The 17,254-nt window shown below is 54.6% G+C and overlaps 1 protein-coding gene across 6 annotated transcripts in view; it reads left to right on the forward strand.

The window, feature by feature from the left end:
• CPNE2 (copine 2) overlaps positions 1 to 17,254 on the forward strand; it is a 57,388-nt gene that overhangs the window by 23,741 nt on the left and 16,393 nt on the right. For 5 of the 6 annotated variants that reach the window (XR_010837770.1, XM_067019247.1, XM_059043917.2 and 2 more), the window contains 10 exons: positions 534 to 713; positions 2,513 to 2,587; positions 4,470 to 4,541; positions 5,638 to 5,721; positions 6,010 to 6,099; positions 7,091 to 7,189; positions 7,721 to 7,807; positions 9,275 to 9,334; positions 11,157 to 11,290; positions 13,433 to 13,487. Coding sequence is in view for 5 of the 6 variants with exons in the window: in XM_067019247.1 (XP_066875348.1) it covers positions 534 to 713; positions 2,513 to 2,587; positions 4,470 to 4,541; positions 5,638 to 5,721; positions 6,010 to 6,099; positions 7,091 to 7,189; positions 7,721 to 7,807; positions 9,275 to 9,334; positions 11,157 to 11,290; positions 13,433 to 13,487 (936 nt within the window). In the remaining variant the exon portion in view is untranslated. The remainder of the gene's footprint in view (positions 1 to 533; positions 714 to 2,512; positions 2,588 to 4,469; positions 4,542 to 5,637; positions 5,722 to 6,009; positions 6,100 to 7,090; positions 7,190 to 7,720; positions 7,808 to 9,274; positions 9,335 to 11,156; positions 11,291 to 13,432; positions 13,488 to 17,254) is intronic. The other variant, XM_067019249.1, reaches the window with a different exon arrangement.

Consider the following 17,254-nt stretch of genomic DNA (forward strand, 5'->3'; position numbering starts at 1 on the left):
ATGGGGAGCCCCTGACCTCACCTCCCCGCTAAGTACCCCTCCTTTTCTCTGTTTTCTTAGCTTCCATGTAAAATGTGGTTTGAGAAAAGGGTTCTCCCCGAATAAAAAGGATGAAAGCCACAGATGTCAAATCCTTTCACTTTACAGAAGGGGAAACTGAGGTCCAGATGGGAAAAGGGACTCCCTCTGTCACTTAACCTAGGCAGGGACAGGGTCCAACCTCTTACCTTGGAACTTGGGAATGGAGTCAGGACCAGTGTGTTAAAAGTGTGAATGGTAGAGTCAGGAGTGGGCTCAAATCTTGGCCCTGCCCTCTAGCTGTTCAACCTTGGGTGAGTCGCTTAACCTCTCTGTGCTTCAGTGTCCTTATCTGTGAGCTGGGAGTAATGATTGTTTCAGCCACCTGGGTAACTGGCCATGAGTGCCTGGCACAGAATTGGGTGTTCAGCAAGTAAGCACCATGATTCCCTGTAGCCCAAGAAGGATTGAACCAGCTACTTGACTCTGACACCTGTTTCCCTGCCCCCGGCCAGTATGACAGGACAGAAACTGCAGTCAACAACCTCAACCCCGCTTTCTCCAAGAAGTTCGTCCTTGACTACCACTTTGAGGAGGTGCAGAAGCTCAAGTTTGCCCTGTTCGACCAGGACAAGTCCAGCATACAGCTCGAGGAGCATGATTTCCTGGGCCAGTTCTCCTGCAGCCTGGGCACGGTGAGCCGGGCTCCTCCAGGAGGGCGGGGTCAGTGCAGTGCCGCCATAAGTCACCTGGCTCCCACGGATGGGGCAGCTCCCTGGAGAGTCTGCTGCTGCTGCTTTCCCTGGTCCCATTTTGCCGCCTGGCTCCTGAGGTGGCATCACAAATGCAGACAGCCTTGGGGGCCAGCAGGCACAGAAAGGGGGAAGTAGGTAGGTGGGGTTGGGGCCAGGCTGAAGTGTTCCCCTCGGAAGATACTGAGCACAGTGCCACACAGGAGTGGGGTGCCCTGTGGCCAGAGCTTCTCAGTGGTAGAAGTAAGCAAGTGCGGTCTTGACTTCCTGGGATGGGAACATCTGATCAGCAACCAGGACACCCATGATAGTCCCACTTGATGGCTGGCTCACTGTGTGACCTTGGGCATCTTCCTTTCCCTCTCTGGGCCACATTTCCCCCTCCAGCTCACTCCTTGGTGAGCTTATGTAGGTTGCAGGGCTAAGAGCTCCTGATACAAGTTCTGATCATTGTTAATGGCTGTGTGCCCTAGGGCAAGCCCCACACCCTCTGAGCCTCACTTTCCCCATATTTTACTTGGGGATAGTGATGACCTCTCTGCCCAATCTACAGGGATGGTGGGTAAATAAAATGGAAAATGCTTCGAGAGGTTCTAGTGGAGACTGAAATGCCCTGGGCCTTCCAGGAGATGATGTTCAATGAAAAAAGCAAGGGCCCAGCAGTTACGTAAGAAGTGGGGTGTGTCTCTCAGGGTCCCCGCCATGTGTCTACACCCTCAAAGGGTAACGGAGGAGAGAGCTTTAGGACCAGTGGGCAGGGGCAGGAAGCAACAAGGGGTGAGGAAACCTTTACAGGGCTGACACCTGCCAGAAGCACGGCCACCCCTAGCCTGGAGGGAGGGGCGGGGCAGGAAGTGGTGTTGCCAGGTCCTGGGGAGAGCTGTGGCCACCACCGGGAGGCCTCTGGACTGGAGCCGAGGCCGATGATGAGCAACAAAGCTTCCGCCAAGGCTCAGCCCAGCCCTTCTCCCCTCCTGCTCTCCTAGCTCCTGCTGGCACCCCTGTTGGCTGAACCGCAACAAGCTGTAGGACAGGGGGGCCAGGTGATGCAGTCCACAGTGGCATAGAGAAGGTGGAGAAGGGCAGAGAGTGGACCTAGGGAGAAAAACTAGCACAGGGAGACTAGGAACAAGCTCACATTGGCACAAAGAAACACTGGCCTTTTCCCCAAGAAACGGAACCGTGGTGGCACAGGGAGGGTGTGGGAATGGGGTGTACAGAGACAGGTGGGAGGGAGACTTTCCAATGTGTTCCACTTGTCCTTTCTATATTGTATTGATCCTTGAACGCTGTGTGAATGTATTCACTATTCAAAGCAATGAAAATACATGGGAGGAGTCAGGGTTTGATCCTCTCCATCAGGGATCACACCCTGAGGGAGGGTGGGGGTCTCTGGATGACTCTGGGGGAGGCAGTTACGTGGCTAACCTCCCTTCAGCAGTCTCCAGGAAGTGCGCCTTTTCCTGGGGCATCCAGGTCAGCAGAATCTGACTGCTGGGATTCTATCCCAGCTGTGGGACCTCGGGCAAGTGTCTTAACCTCTCCGGGCCTCAGTCTCCTCAGCTGCCCGGTGGGGTTAGCAGTGGTTGCTGTCTGCCTTCCATGGCAGGGATCACGCAGGGGGAGGTTTAGCCAGCGCCTGGCATGGAGCATCGTGCTGTGAGCAGTGCCTGTTGAGGATTTTTCCTCCCTGGGTCTGCTCCCCAGCCCTCAGAGTGAGCGCCTCTTTTCTCTCCCTCCAGATCGTCTCCAGCAAGAAGATCACTCAGCCTCTGCTGCTGATGAATGACAAGCCTGCGGGGAAGGGCTTGATTACGGTACCAGCCCCCCTCCCCGCTCTCTGCAGGCCCCCCCACACTGCCCACTGCCCTCCCCCATCAATGGGCCATTTCCCTGGCAGATAATCACCAGCTTTGTTTGGAGTAAAAAGGCCCAGCTTACAACTTAGCAACAGGTCTCTTAGCAACGGGCTTCTGGCTCCACATATGATGTGTTGGGGCTGCCAAACTGGGGAGTGGGGGGCACTGCCAGGGGTCCCCACGGTGGCTCCCCAGGCAGGGGCGCTACTACTCCTCCCTGGAGGCCTCCAGAGCCCTCCCTGCATCCACTCCCGGCACTGGCCCTCGGGCGTCTTTCAGGCGTTTCAGGAGCGCCTTGCCCATCGGAACTCTGCTTGCGGCTGCAGTGCGCAATGATTCCTCTGATGCACGGTGATCCCTACGGAGCACAGTGATTCTTGCGATGCGCAGGCCCTTTGAGCAGTTGAGCTCTTCGGTCATTAGACTCCCGGAAGGCAGGGAAACCTGGTTTTACAGATGAGGGAACTGAAACCCAGAGGGGAAGTGCCTTTGGGCGGTTCAGCTAGTGAGGTTCGCTCCTGGATTGTCCCTCTTCAGAGCCTGTGGGACGCCAGGGGTTCTGGAGGGAGGAGGGCTGTACCTGTGTGTGTTCACACGGCGTTACTCCCCTGCCCTGGAGCCTTCCTGGCTCCCCACTGCCTGTGGAGCCATGCATTCCAGGCTGGGACGGACCCAGCAGTCTCAGCTATTTTTTACCCCATTCCTGTCCATGGCCTGGGTTCAAGGCAAACTGAATTCTTAGCATTTCCTGCACTTACCCCAGGCCCTCATCCACTGTTCCTGCCACCTGGAATGTCCCCTCCCAGCCTCCCCCACCTCTTGGGGTTTAAAACCTCCCCATCTAAATGGCTCCACAAGCCAGCTGCCCTCCACATGGAAGCCAGCCCAGAAGGACCCCACCCAGCGGGTATGCCATCCTCCAGCATTTCCAGCAGTTCGCCTCCAGACCTGGGTTCCGTCCTCTTGTGAAATGGGGGCAGTAATAGGGCCTACCCTATGGGGTTGTTGAGCAAGTCTCAGCTGGAGGGGAGGAAGGGGAGAAGGGGCCTCTAGCCTGGCCTCTGTCTGTGGTTCTCAGGGTCAAATAGCTCGTTAGGTGAGGCCATCCCAGAGGTGTGGGAGCAGAGGAATTCCTAGCCATGGGAGGGTCCAGCCCACTTGTGTTGCTGTTGGCCAGAGGGCCTTCCCTGCCACTCTGGGGAGGGGGAGAGGGAGAGGCCCAGAGAGGGCAGATGGCAGCCTCGAGGTCACCCAGGTGGTGCATCATTGGCTGGCCTGGGGCAGAGGGCCATGGCTGATGGGGAGGACATGGAGGACAGATGAGTGGTGTGAGCTGACGAGACAGCAGAGGGAGCTCGGGTGGTCCCTTGCCTGCCCTGGGCCTCAGTTTCCCTGGCTACACAGTGAAGTTGTTAGAACTTCCGACACCTTGGTGTTTTGAGGTGGTTGTGTGTGCTCCCTGGATCTGCAGTGGGGACATAAGAGGGTCTGTCAGGCTGCTCGCTGGCCCAGAGCCTCTCCCTAGGGCTCAAGACCACCCTCCATGTTGGGTCCCTGCTTCATCTCCCCCACACCATCTCATGGTCCATCTCTTGAGCCACATTGTGGTTGCTTTCTGATTCCTCATATCCAGAAGAGTTATTACCCACATCTTCTCAAACTGAGGTTTGAGGAAGACGAGAGACTTGTCCCAGGTCACCTGGCACTACTCTTCCCCACCACCCCCCTCCTAGCCCTGGAGAATTGACTCCTGGGGCATCCTGTGTCCACCTTGCCTGGACGGAGGCCAGAGGGAGTCTCAGGACAGACCCTGACCCCTGACGTTCCTCTGGCCTTACAGATTGCTGCCCAGGAGCTTTCAGACAACCGGGTCATCACGCTGAGCCTGGTGGGCAGGAAGCTGGACAAGAAGGTGAGGCAGGCAAGGGAGGGGGCTCTCCATCAGGGAGCAGCAACCCTCCCCCAGCCCTGGGGTTGTGTGAACTGGGACTTCTGGCCACCACCTTCATTGCCCCTCCAGGGACAAGTCCATAGCACACGGCCATACTGCCACCCCAAATTAGGACTGCTTCACCACTGAGGTAGTGAGTTTCCTATCACTTAGAGGTATTCAAGACATGGCTGGAAACCCACTCATTGGGGCTCCCCATCCCATGTAGTGTAAATGCTAGGGTCCTTACAGTAACCTACAGGACCCCACCTGATGTGTCCTCAGCTCCCCCCGACTCCTTGACCTCACCCCTTCCGCATTCCCTACTTTCATTCTGTTTTAGCCAGATCAGCCTCTTCATTGTCCTAGGATTAAACCAGGCACCGTCCTGCCTCAGGACCCTTGCACTTGCTGTCTTTTCTGCCTGGGATGTTCTTTACCCTGAATATTCTCATGACAGGCCCCTCTCTCACCTCCTAGTGAGGCCTTCCCTGAAATTGCAGTGGTCCCTGATTTCCCGCCCCCTCCTCCTTTATTTGTCTCCTTAACACTAATTGCTGCCTCATGTATATTACTTACTCATTTATTTTATGTCTCCCCCTCTTGAATATAGCCTCTTTAGAGTCCATGTTTTCTTAAATAAATGGAGTTTTAAAGGACTCTTCTGCTAGGATAGTTTCAGTTTTTCAGAATCCCACTAAAATAAATTAAAATCCCATCCTGCTGGGTGCCTCCCTCGGCCCTGGGAACAGTCTCCCTCTTGTTGTCCTGCCTCACTGAAGATGCTGGAATTGTAACTTCCACAGGCTCCAGGTCTTAGGGTCTCTGAGCCCAAGCTCCAGTAACCCCAAGATGGGGCAGTTTCTCCTGGGGCTGCTGCTTGGTCCCAGGGGGCTGCAACTGCTCTGGGCATCTGCTGAGCCCTGCAGAGGCTGAGGGGAGAGGGGCCAGGCTGGCTCTGCCCACAGCCCTCACTCCTGACGCCCGGTGTGGGAGGCAGCGGGGCCATACCCCCACACCATCTGAATCCGGTGGAGTTATTATGCCTTCCTCACCCACATCCTCCCACTTCCTCCAGGACCTCTTTGGGAAGTCAGACCCATTTCTCGAGTTTTATAAACCAGGAGGTGATGGCAAGTGGATGCTGGTCCACAGGACTGAGGTGGGTGTGTGGGGCTCCAGGGGTCTCTGAGCCAGTGGGTCTGTAGTCCGGCCACACCCGACAGCTCAGGACGGGGCTAGACAGCTCAGTCCTGTGGTACACAGGAAAACCCAAACTGGCCCCTAAAGGACTTGTTCCCTCCCCATCACAGGGATGCTCACTTCCATCCCCAGAGGCATGGCTGTGGGTCTTTCCACCTTGCCACTCCCTGTCCCATTGGGCTGGCCCAACCCCAGAGCTGTACTGGCCCTGGGCCTGAGTTCACACTTGCCCCTCACTGTCCTGCAGGTGATCAAGTACACGCTGGACCCCGTGTGGAAGCCATTCACTGTGCCATTGGTGTCCCTGTGTGATGGGGACATGGAGAAGCCCATTCAGGTGAGGGGGGCTATGGGAACCCTGCTGCCCACCCTACGAGCTCCGGCCTCCTGGTTACCTGAAGCTTCCTGGGGGTGCCTTGGCAAAGCTCTTTCTTATTAAGATGGAAAAAGAACCCTTGTGGGGGGAGGGGCAAGAGACCTGAGTCCTTGTCCCAGGTCTGCCTGACCCTCTGGGTGATCTGGGCAGGGCCCTCATCTCTGTGATTCCCTTGTCTAAAATGGGAACAGAGTGACTGCTCTTTTTTTCCCGGAGGGCTGTGTGCTGCTAGCTAGGATAATGAATGCAGAATCACCTTGGAAACAACCAAGTGTTGTGCTGTGATGAAGGTGACGATTACTAGTCTCTAAAAGCCCTAAGTCCTCAGGGGCCATGTCTGAGAGCAGATGAGGTGGGGTGAGGCCCCGAGACCATGTAGGGATCCCCAGGCAGGGCACCAGGAAACTTGGGTTCTAGTTCTGGGTCTACTACTGCCACTGTGAGACTTTGGGCAAGTGCTTCCCACTCATGGCCTCAGTTTACCCATCAGTACAATGGGTACAACAATTCCTGCCTTCCTTCTAGGAGTGTTATGGCAGCTAAGTTAGAGAGCATATCAAGCTGGGACTTTTTGTGCCCATCTCAGGAAAAAAAAATACCAGTCTAGGGAGGACTCCAGACCATGGCCCATGAGGCCAGGTGGGCCACAACCCAAGATAGATTAGCAGCCCAGTGTCAGGTGTGTGAGGTGTGCAGCTTCCTGCTCCAGAGGAAATGGCCTCCATTACTAGAGCGAGCACCCTTTCTCCTTTTCCTGGCAATCATGGAAGGCTTCCTGCAGGAGGCAGTTCAGGAGCTACCGGCATCATCCCAAGCCAGCTAGTCAGATCTGGTGGGGAGAGGGAGGTACCACCCCCCAAAAAAGGCATGGGATTTGCTCAGGGAGCTGAGAGGAGCTGGTGAGTGCCTCCTGTGGGTCAGCTTTGGGGTGACCTCGCTGGACCCATTCCAGGTTATGTGCTATGACTATGACAACGACGGGGGCCATGACTTCATCGGTGAGTTCCAGACCTCGGTGTCACAGATGTGTGAGGCTCGTGACGGCATCCCGGTAAGATGTGCACATGTGCATGACCCCAGGACCTCAGCAGGGGATGGGGAAGGGGCACAGGTTTTTGAATCAGGAAGACTGGGACTCAAATCCCACCTCTCTGCCTTATGACCTTGAGCAAGACATTTAATCTCTCTGAGCCTCAGTTTCCCCATCTGTCAAGTGGAGGCAGAAGAGTAGAGTGGGAATTAAATGAGATTAAACAGGTAAAGTACCTAGTGCATAGTGAGTACTTGGGAGCTGTCTATTTAACTCTGAGAAGCCCGGCTCTGGGCGATAGTTCTGGGTGCATGAGTGGACATGACGTGGATGAGTTGTCTGGGGATGGAGGACAGATGCACATCTTCTGACCTTGGGCAGATATAGCTTGGCATGAGCCCAAGGTGGCAGGAACCATTTCTGGGGGGGCTTCCTGGATGAGGCATGCTGCCCTTGGTCAATGCTGTGGAGTAGATAGATTCTGGGGCCCAGGGGAGGGTCAGTCCCCACAGAAGGCCCAAGCTGAGCTCCTCTTTCTCCTATGTTGCCCAGCGGGAATTTGAGTGTATCAACCCCAAGAAGCAGAAGAAGAAGAAGAACTATAAAAACTCGGGCATCATTATCTTGCGTTCCTGTAAGGTGAGCCAGCATGGGTGGGCATGGGGCACAGTCCCGGTTTGGAGTCACACAGAGATAATATCGCTGCAGAAGAGACAGAGCATTGGGTTTGGAGCCATCAAGGCCTGGGTTCAAATCCTGGTTCTGCCATGTCCTGGCTCTGTGACCTGAGCTTAACCTCTGTGGGCCTCAGTCTCCTCATCTATAGAATGGGAAGGTTAACAAGGTGAAGCATGTAAAGTGTTAGTCTCATATCACATTCCTTTGTGGAAGTCAAGGAGGGCATGAGATGACCTTCCAGGGTCTCCCTGTTGGAGGGTAACTATAGGGAGTTACTGATTCCCAGGCTTGCCCATTGCATGTTCAGCATCAGAGGGGGAGAGGATATCAGGCCAGGGTGCCCTGTCCTCTAGCAGTGACATTAGTGAGGGCTGAGGTTACTGGCCCGTGGTGTAACTGGGGCCACTGAAGTCCACAAAGACAATGAAGTTTGCACTGACAGTGGCCAGGCTGAGGTCAGGGGCCAGGCCCCCCTTGGATATCTGGTGGCCACGTATCTGCTGGAATCGGGTAGGACATTAAGGAAGGCAGCCCAGGCCAGAGCAGCAAGAAACCTGGATGCTGGGCCTGAAGGTTCCAAGTCCTGGCACTCTCTCTACCAGCTGGCTGACCCCAGGCCTCAGTTTCCTTGTCTGGAGACTAGGATTTATGTGAGCATTCAATGAGGTCACAATGTAGCAGTGCCCTGTAGAAGTTAAGCTGGCAGGTTGCAGCATCATGATTTCGGGTCCTTGTTTCTGAAACTTGGGTCATTCACATCCCCCTTCATGATTTTTTCCACCTGCCTTATTATGTTTTGTATTCAGCCCCTCTTCCCCCCATTTTGGTGTCTTTTTTTACTTAAATACATTTATTTTGAAAGGAACCTTTCTAACGCCACCAAAATTGGAAGGCCAGTATCCTTTGCCAAAAGGTGGCAAAGACCATCCAAACAAACAATGTTTTAGCAGCTTTATTTAATTATTAATTTACAGCAGAAGGCCTTGAGCCAGAGGCCTGGCCTCTCTCTGTGAACAGAGAGAAAAAAGTCAAGGTTGGTAAGGGCTAGAGAGGCTTAAGGACCAAATGGCAACAAATTGAGACTTTCTCTGTCATGTAATTGGTAGGTATTATTGACACTGGGCCCTGGGACACTGCCTGGACTCATCATGCGTGTGTGTGTGTGTGTCTGTCTGTGTGTGTGTGTCTGTGTGTGTGTGTGTGTCTGTGTCTCCCACCTATTGGTAACCATTGCTCTGAGTTCTTTGTTATAGAGGGATTTGGGTTTTGTTGTAATCAGATCAGGTCCATCTGCCTTTTTCTGCCTCCTTGACCCCTGTCAGGGCACAGAGCAACAACTCCCCAAAGGTCATCTGTGGAGTGTGGCCAAGTGAAGGCAAGCCCTCAGGTACAGGGCAGGGGCCCACTCAACCCTCTGATTCCTTCCAGATAAACCGGGACTACTCCTTCCTGGACTACATCCTGGGAGGCTGCCAGCTCATGTTCACTGTAAGGCTCTCCCCTATCCCAACCCACCCCAGTGGGGATCCTCCCTAAGGGCTTGGGCCATGATTGCAGCAGGAGGGACTTGGGATAAACTTCAGGAAGGATCCTCCCCACGGCAAGGGGTGTGTCTGGCCCAAAGGAGAGGGTATTGGTGGATGGGCCTGAGTCAGGGCCTGGCTGCCCAGCCCTCAGAATGTCACTGGTTACACGTCCTCAGAAGGAAAAAAAGCCAAATTCCTCCCCACTTCCCTTCCTGCCTCATCTGCTGTGCCCTCATCCTTGCTCACTCAGCTCCATCCACACTGGTCCTCCCCTAACACGCTAAGCTCTGCTCCATCTCAGGGCTTTGCATTTGCTGTTCCCACTGCCTGGAATGCTCTTCCCCAGAATTTTCTCTTGGCTGCTGCCCTGCCATCCTGCAGGCTGTGACACAGAGGTCACCGCCCCCCAATGCCTCCTGTTCCTCGTCACTTCTCCTGTTTTATTATCTTCAGGGCACTTGCCACTCTGAATTTTCTTAAGTATTTTTCACTTGTCCCTGTCCCACTAGCGACTAGTGACTGTGAGTGTCCTGAGTGCGGGGCTACTGTTTTGTTTTTTTTCCCCTCCACCCTAGGTATACCACTCAGTGCCTGGCACATAGCACCTGCTCAGTATATGCTCACTGGAAGAATGAATTGTCACTCTGCCGGTGGCCTGGAGTGTATGCCCCATAGACTTCTCCCGTTCCTCACCCGAAGGGAGGCCTCGAGCCCAGAGGAGAACCTGCCAGGGTCCCATACTCTGCCCACTTCCCACCTAGCCTCCCTGCTCTCTATCACTGCTTCTGATCCCACAGGGGCTGGAAGTCATCTGCAGGACTATAAGGAGGCGCAGGGGATTGGCCTTGTTGACCTGTAACCCCACTGGTCACCACAGCCCCCCTCCCCTGCAGAGAGGCCGGGCCCTATTATTCCTCCTGCGTGCATGTGTTCACTCAGCAAATGATACCAAGCACTTCCTGTGTGCCAGACTCCAGGCCGTGCCCCTGCAGGGGTCCCTGACTGATCCTAACTGAGCTCTCAGGTGGCCATCTCAGGCCCTGGGTCCCTCTCCTAATCCTCCCCAGCTGGGCAGTCTTGCCCGCCCCTCTGTGCTGGAATTCCCTCGGGGCTGAGAGAGCAGGTGGAGCCCAGTACCCTGCCCACCCGCCAGCTCCAGCTCCCTGTGGGGCACCCACCTGGTGCTCTGTGCCCAGCCCTGGGCCTGGCTCCAGGGCCATGTGTCTTACCTGCAGTGATCATCCAGTCTGACTGGGAAGGCGGGCACTTCCCTACCAGGCAGCCCCAGGTCCTGGTGCCCCTTGGTGGTCTGAGGGGTGATGGGGAGATGGCTTGGTGCAGGGGCGAGGTGTCTGGGAAGGCTTCAGTGGGGCAGTGGCATCTGAATTGGGCCTGCAAATTGGAGGAGAATTAGATACGGAGATGAGGTGGCCTGGCTCTTCAGGTAGAGGAAAACTCATGAAAAAAGGCCTGGAAATGGGAGATGAGTGTGTGGGTTGCGACAGTGAGGGGGGGAAAGGAATTTGGGGCTGTAAGTTGGCTTTGTATCACATCTGGGCAATAGACTTTATGCTTGGGCAATAGGGAGCCACAGATGGTATTAGAGCCAGAGGAGTAATACAGTCAGACAGTTTCCAGGTTTTGGACCATCTTTTGGAAGGGTGGGTCAGGGCTGGGAGATGAAGTGGGCTTCCTGTGTACCATCAGCCTGTCTGTTCCCTGGAGGTGAGATAGGGAGCTGGAGTCTCTGGCCACACTGGGTGGTCTTTTTCCCCACTCTGCAGGTTGGGATTGACTTCACAGCCTCCAATGGAAATCCCCTCGACCCTTCCTCTTTGCACTATATCAACCCCATGGGCACCAATGAATATTTGTCAGCCATCTGGGCTGTTGGGCAGATCATTCAGGACTATGACAGGTAAGCTTGGGGAGGGACTCTGACCAGTCAGCTTGGGCTCCATCCATCCTGGGAAGCTCAGCTTTTCAAAGCTAGAAGGGACCCAGAGATCAACAAACCTAGGAATGAGTAGCATAGGACATGTATACAGTTACTGTCCCTTCTTACATCTGTGGCAGACATTGCTAATCAGCTGCTGATCTCTGACTTACTGAACCCAGATCCGTACTGAGATCCTTCTCCACACGGTACACAGAGTAAGAAAATGAGCCAGGATAGAAAATGAAATTTGTTTGCTATTGCTGCAACCTCCACTGTTAGAGCTGGGGGAAAACAGGCCTAGGATGTAGATAGAGAATTTATCCAAAGTCACCCAGATCAAGGAACTGGAACCCAGACATGTTGATTCCTGTACCCACCACCTAATGGCCTAACAGTCTCACTCCTGTTGGGAACTTCAGAGGAGCAGCCAGCATGTGTGGGTCCTCTTCCCATGACCACGCTTCCTGGAGATCTTTGGGTGGGGTGGGGACAGTGGAGAGTCAGGGAAATCTGTGTAGAGGGTGTGGCCACCAACAGGATGGGCCAGATGCAAAGTCAAGAGGGCCTTGGAGGATCCAGAAGTCACTTGAGGGTTGTGGTGTCATTGTCACAGATGGTGTTTGTTTAGACCTCCAGGTCAGAGTGTGGAATGACCAGGAGGACACATGGGGAGCAGGGGAGAAAGGAGCAGGTCCCACAAATTTGGTAGGAACAAGAGCAGGCTCAGGAATCCTGTGTGCACTTCGGCCTCCTTGAGAGAGGCAGCCTAAGGTCCAGCTTCTGACTCCCAGGGGGCTCAGGGCCTAAGGGGTGGCTGTGACCCCAGGCCACATTAAGAGAGGTACGGCATGCAGAGCATGGGAGGTGGAAGTCCACACCTTGCATGGTCGGGTGGAGGAGCCTGCCGTTGCTGCTTCAGAGACCCTTGTATCCAGCTACCCACTCAGCCTCTTTGCTGAGACTTCTCATGGGCATTCATGCGTTACTGGACAATTGCTCCACCCCTACCCCTCTTACCCTCTTCCCCATCTCAGGCAGAGGTACTACCACTCACTGAAAACCCTTCACTTCCTTTCTTTCCTTCATCTCCCCCATCGTTCCTTCAGGAAATCCTTTCAAAATATGCTTGAATCCAGCCTATTCTCCCACCCCCACTGCTTCCAGCCTGTTTGAGCCACCGTCACCTCCTGCCCAGAGCGATTCAGTAACCTTCTCACTGGTCTTCCTGCTTCTGCCCTAGTCCCTGACAGTTTGTCCTCCACACAGCAGCCAGAGGATTCTTCAATAAATACATGTTGAATGAATGAACAAATGAGATACAGTCCCTGCCCTCAGGGAGATCCCATTTGAGGAGGAAGATAGGGAAGAAATCACTGCAGTTCCAAGAGACCAGTTTACATGTGAGACAGGAGCTATGGGAGCACCAAAGAGAGAGGCATCCTGGGGTCTCAGGGAAACCCACAGAGAATGGGCCATTTGAATTGGGCCTTAGAGGATGAGTAGGAGTTTGCCACAGGGAACAGATTGGGGAGAGGTAGTTCAAGAAGGGGTGCAGTAGGATTGAAGTTGGAGCGTGAAGATGCCCTGTGTGTTTGGGGAACAGTGAGTAGCCAGTGGCCAGGGCTGGGGGAGTGGGGAATGAGGGAGGGCAGGTAGAAGATGAGACTAGGCTCTAGGGCTAGATAATGAAGGGTCTTGAACGCCAAGCCAGTGTTCTCATTTTAGAATTTTTCCCAGCCATAAAAGGGACGTCAAGAAACAGCCAGTACATTTCCCTTGCATCATGACTGTGGTTTAGTGATTGCCAAGGTCCCCGTTTGAGAAGGATCTAGCTGTACTCAGGCCCATGGTTAGGAGTGTTGTGGTTGATTAGCAATGTCTGCCATAGATGTAGATGGGGGTCAAGCCTCTTATTCACCAGATAGCCAGAAGTGGGTTTGGGCTCAATAGATCTTTCAAACAGAGCTTTTTCTAGAGGTGGTGAGCTTTTTCTTTTTGTCCATGGAGGTGTGCAAGGCAGAGTGGGCCCAGCCCTGGGTGGGGGGTTGGGAGGGTGAGTGTGGGTAGATGAGGCCCCTGTCTGATTGTCTCACAGTATTTTTTTCTCCTTTCTCTGATTAGTGATAAGATGTTTCCAGCTCTGGGCTTTGGGGCGCAGTTACCCCCAGACTGGAAGGTAAGTGAAGCCAGACTGTTTCCTTTTGGCTGAGATGGGATTTGCATGTATGGCCTCTCTGGGATCTGCTTTGGAAAGACTGGGCTATCGCCCAGCTGCCCTGCCTTCTCTGCGTTTACCCCAAACCCACATGCATTTCTCAGCCTGAACCTCATGCAGGCAGTGGGGCTAGAACAAGGAATAAGTTATGATATCTGTCCCCTGGTAACCTAGTCAGGTGGGGAAGATGCTAGATTTAGCAAATAAAAATATAGGATACCCAGTTAAACAAGTTGTTTAAGTATGTCCTAAATATTGCCTGGGACATACTTATACTAAAAAATTATCCATTATTTATCTGAAATTCAAATTTAACTGGGCATCCTGTATTGTCTGGCAGCCCTAAAGACAGGCAGTGTCATCAGTGCTGAACGAGGCAGCAGTCCCTAGAGGAGGGCCCCAACCTGGCCTGCAGGTATCAGGAAGGCTTCCTGGAGGAGGTCAGGTCTAACTAAGCCAAGAGGGGAAAGGAGAGTAGGAGTTTGCAGGGTGACTTGAGGTGGTGACGTGGCCCGTAGAGTGTTCAGGGCAGAGAGAGTAGCCTTTGCAAAGTCTGGGAGGCAGAGGGAGCAGGGTGCTTGGAGGAACTGAAAGAAGGTGGGTGTGATGAACTCTCCATTAAAGATGGGCAGGATGGGGAGAGATGTGGCTGGAGAGGTGGGGACCCAGCCGTGCAGCAAGCAATGGGTGGGTCTACATGGGGTGTTATTGGCATTTTTGAAGGCTCACTCTGGCTGCTGAGTGGGGACTGGCTGGGGTGATGGTGGGCAAGATGAAGGGATGGAGAGAAGGGGCAATGTCCATTACAGGTGAAAAAACAGAGGCTCAATGACTTGTCCAAGGTTATGTTCAAAACAGGGAGCCTGAATTCCAACTGGGCAGGTGGACTCTCATGTCTTTTCTCAGAGTGTGCTACCCTTCTGATGAGAAGCCTGGGGCTGTGGGCATAGAGGACTCCTAAATCTACATGTATGTCTCAGCCAGTGGCCCCTCTGGTCTGCCCTGCTGTACCACATGCTGTTTCCAGAGTGAGCGTTCCCCTCACATCCTCTCTGGGGAGGGCAGTTTTCAGCTAGAATTTCAGGGAGTGGCTCTGTGGCCTGCTGGCCATTGTATGGTAGGGGGCAGGACCCTGTGGGACCACAGCTGGGCCTCTGGGCAGACACGGTGATGCCACTGGGGGCAGGGCGGGCTGGTGCAGCCAGGCCCAGCATGATCTCGTTGCTAGGACACCAGCCAGCTTTCAAAGAACTCTGGCTGAATGAGATGTTTTCTTGCGCAAAAGCCTCCTTGGAAATGTCAGGGCAAGTCTGGGGAGGCTGGGGCTTGGCCAGGCTGGAGTGCCCGGTGGTGCCAGGAGGGATGCTGGAATAAGGCTTGGAAAGGGCAGATGCTCTATCCCACCTCCCCCTGCTGCTGGAGCTGGCCAGACCTGGCCCCTCCTGGCCTCTTACCTTCCCTCTCATTCTAACTCACCTTGCTGTGTGTGCCACATGAACCACCTTCTGTTCGTTCCTACCTCAGGGTCTTTGCATGTGGTCTTCCTCGTAAATTAGGGGCCCAGTGGCCTGAGCAGACAGGTGTTGGTTCTCTGAGTGTGGGAAGTTGGAAGGAGCTAGAAGGAGCGGGCCACTCGGCTGCCTGCCCTCAGGACCTCAGTCCCTCCCTGGGCCTGGTCCAGGTGAGCCCCAAGAGGACCCCTGACCTGGGTAGTGGCTGAGGGACTCAGGAGACATTGGCCTTTCAAAAAGAGGCATCAGGCTGAAGGACAGGCCTGCATAAGGTTTGGGGTGGAGAGGAGCACAGTTTATTTATGACTCTCCCCACTTTATAGATGGGAAAACTGAGGCTCAGAGAGGATGGTCACTCTGAGATCCCTTTGACTCCCTCCATGCCACCATCCACTGCCCTACCAAGACCAGAGGGAACAGCCTTTTAAGTAACTTAAGACCATGGGCTGGGCCTGGCCAGGTGGGGTGAACGGGACCACTGATCGTCAGAAGGCAGCAAGGAGTCGCAGGGCAAAGACCTGTGGCTGGCCAGTCCCCAGGGGCCCCTAATCGGCTTGGGGTGGCCTCCAGGAAGCTTGTCGTGTTTGCTGGCATTTCTTGGGCAAACCAGGGCAGCAAGTATGGGAGGGGGCTGGGCTGCTACAGACAACATGAACTCTTGTCCCCCAGATCTGGTCCTGGCTCTGCTGTGGCTCACTCGTGTGACCTGGGCATTCCTTGGCCCCCTCTGAACCTCAGTTTTTCCACCTGTGAAATGGAGCTGCTGGGTGGAGTAGATGACTTGGGAGGCCTCCAGGGTAGATGAGTAACCTCCCACAGCCCCACCCACTGGACCACCAGGCCCCACTCTCCCCTTAATAGAGGAAAAAAATGGAGAAGGAAGAATTTGGGTGGCCGAGAAAACAATATTAATCCATCCCTATCAGGAGGGGGCTTTTCCCCCCTGGTCTCTAAAATCTCCTAAAATCTGATTTTGCAGGAAGTCGTTGGCCCAAGGGAGGCCTGTTTCCCTGGCAACCCTTTTCCTCTCTCAGCCCCCCCCCCTCTTAGTCACTATAGAGGCTCCATGAAGTTTCCATGGCAACAAGGACCTCCAGCCCCCACACCTGGAGCCCGGGCTGGGGACAGGGTGAAGAGGGCCCCTGGGCAGGAACAGGGCCCAAGAGGGGCATCAGGGGAATGGCTCCATGTCAAGCACTTAGGGCTGAGGGAGCAAAGAACAGAAAAGCCCATTCCCCTGAATAGAGGGAATGGTAGAGGTAGAGGTCTTCTCAGGCTGCCAGGCACAGGGCAGTGCTGGGGTGAATTCCTCTGCTGACTCCTTCCTGTCTTGGCCCAGGAGGGCTCCCCAAGGTCAGCGGCCCAACCCCTTTACCAGGCTTGAGGGGTCTGGGCCTCAGGTCTGTTCTTCTGTGTGGCCTCAGCACCTGGCTTCCCCTCTCTGGGCCTCAGTCAGTTTACTTGTAAAATGCAGTTGCCTCCCAGCAACCCCCTGCAGTGTCTCAGAGCTAAAGCATCTGCCTGGGATCGTTGGTGCCTGTACTGGAGTGCTCCTCCAGCCTCTGAGGGTGGGGGTCCCTTCCCCCTGGGCATCTCTTCACCCTCCCATTTAAACTCAAGAGAGGAACACCTTCTTGGGTTAGTGGGTTTACGGATTGTGAGCTCAGGAGGCAGCCTGATTTCAGTTCTAGTCCCAACTCTCCCCTTCAGTAAATGTGGGAACATTCTGGTCCATTCTCTGTCTCCATTTTACATCAGAAAAAGGGAGTAATACCAGGCCTTCCTCCGTTGGATTGTTGCAAGGAAGGAGTGAGGGGATGCTAGCAAAGCCCTGAACGTGGACTGTGGCACACGGTTCACAGGGAAGGGGCCAAGTAGGGGTTTTGACGGAGGCAGCAGGGGAGGGAGGGTGGGAGGGGGGTCCTCCCATCTGAGCTCTGGCCTCTCCTGAGGCCTTGGGTTCTGCAGCCACCGAAGTCTGACCCACAGTCCTGAATGGGGTCTAGTTATCAGTCCCTCTGTGGGCCAGCAGCATCTGGGAGTGTGCAGGGTCAGCCTCTGATATGCCCTGGAGCTAGGGGCTGGGTCTGCAGGAACTGGGACAGGGCTCTCTATTCCCTGCCCTTCTGGCCCCATTATGCTTCCTTATCCCCCAGTCCAGCTCTAAGTGGGTTGTCAGCTAAGCCCCAGTTTGGCTCGCTGGCATAAGGTGGGCTC

This window comes from Kogia breviceps, chromosome 18, assembly GCF_026419965.1.
Source record: "Kogia breviceps isolate mKogBre1 chromosome 18, mKogBre1 haplotype 1, whole genome shotgun sequence".
In the NCBI taxonomy this organism is placed as follows: Eukaryota; Metazoa; Chordata; class Mammalia; order Artiodactyla; family Physeteridae; genus Kogia; species Kogia breviceps.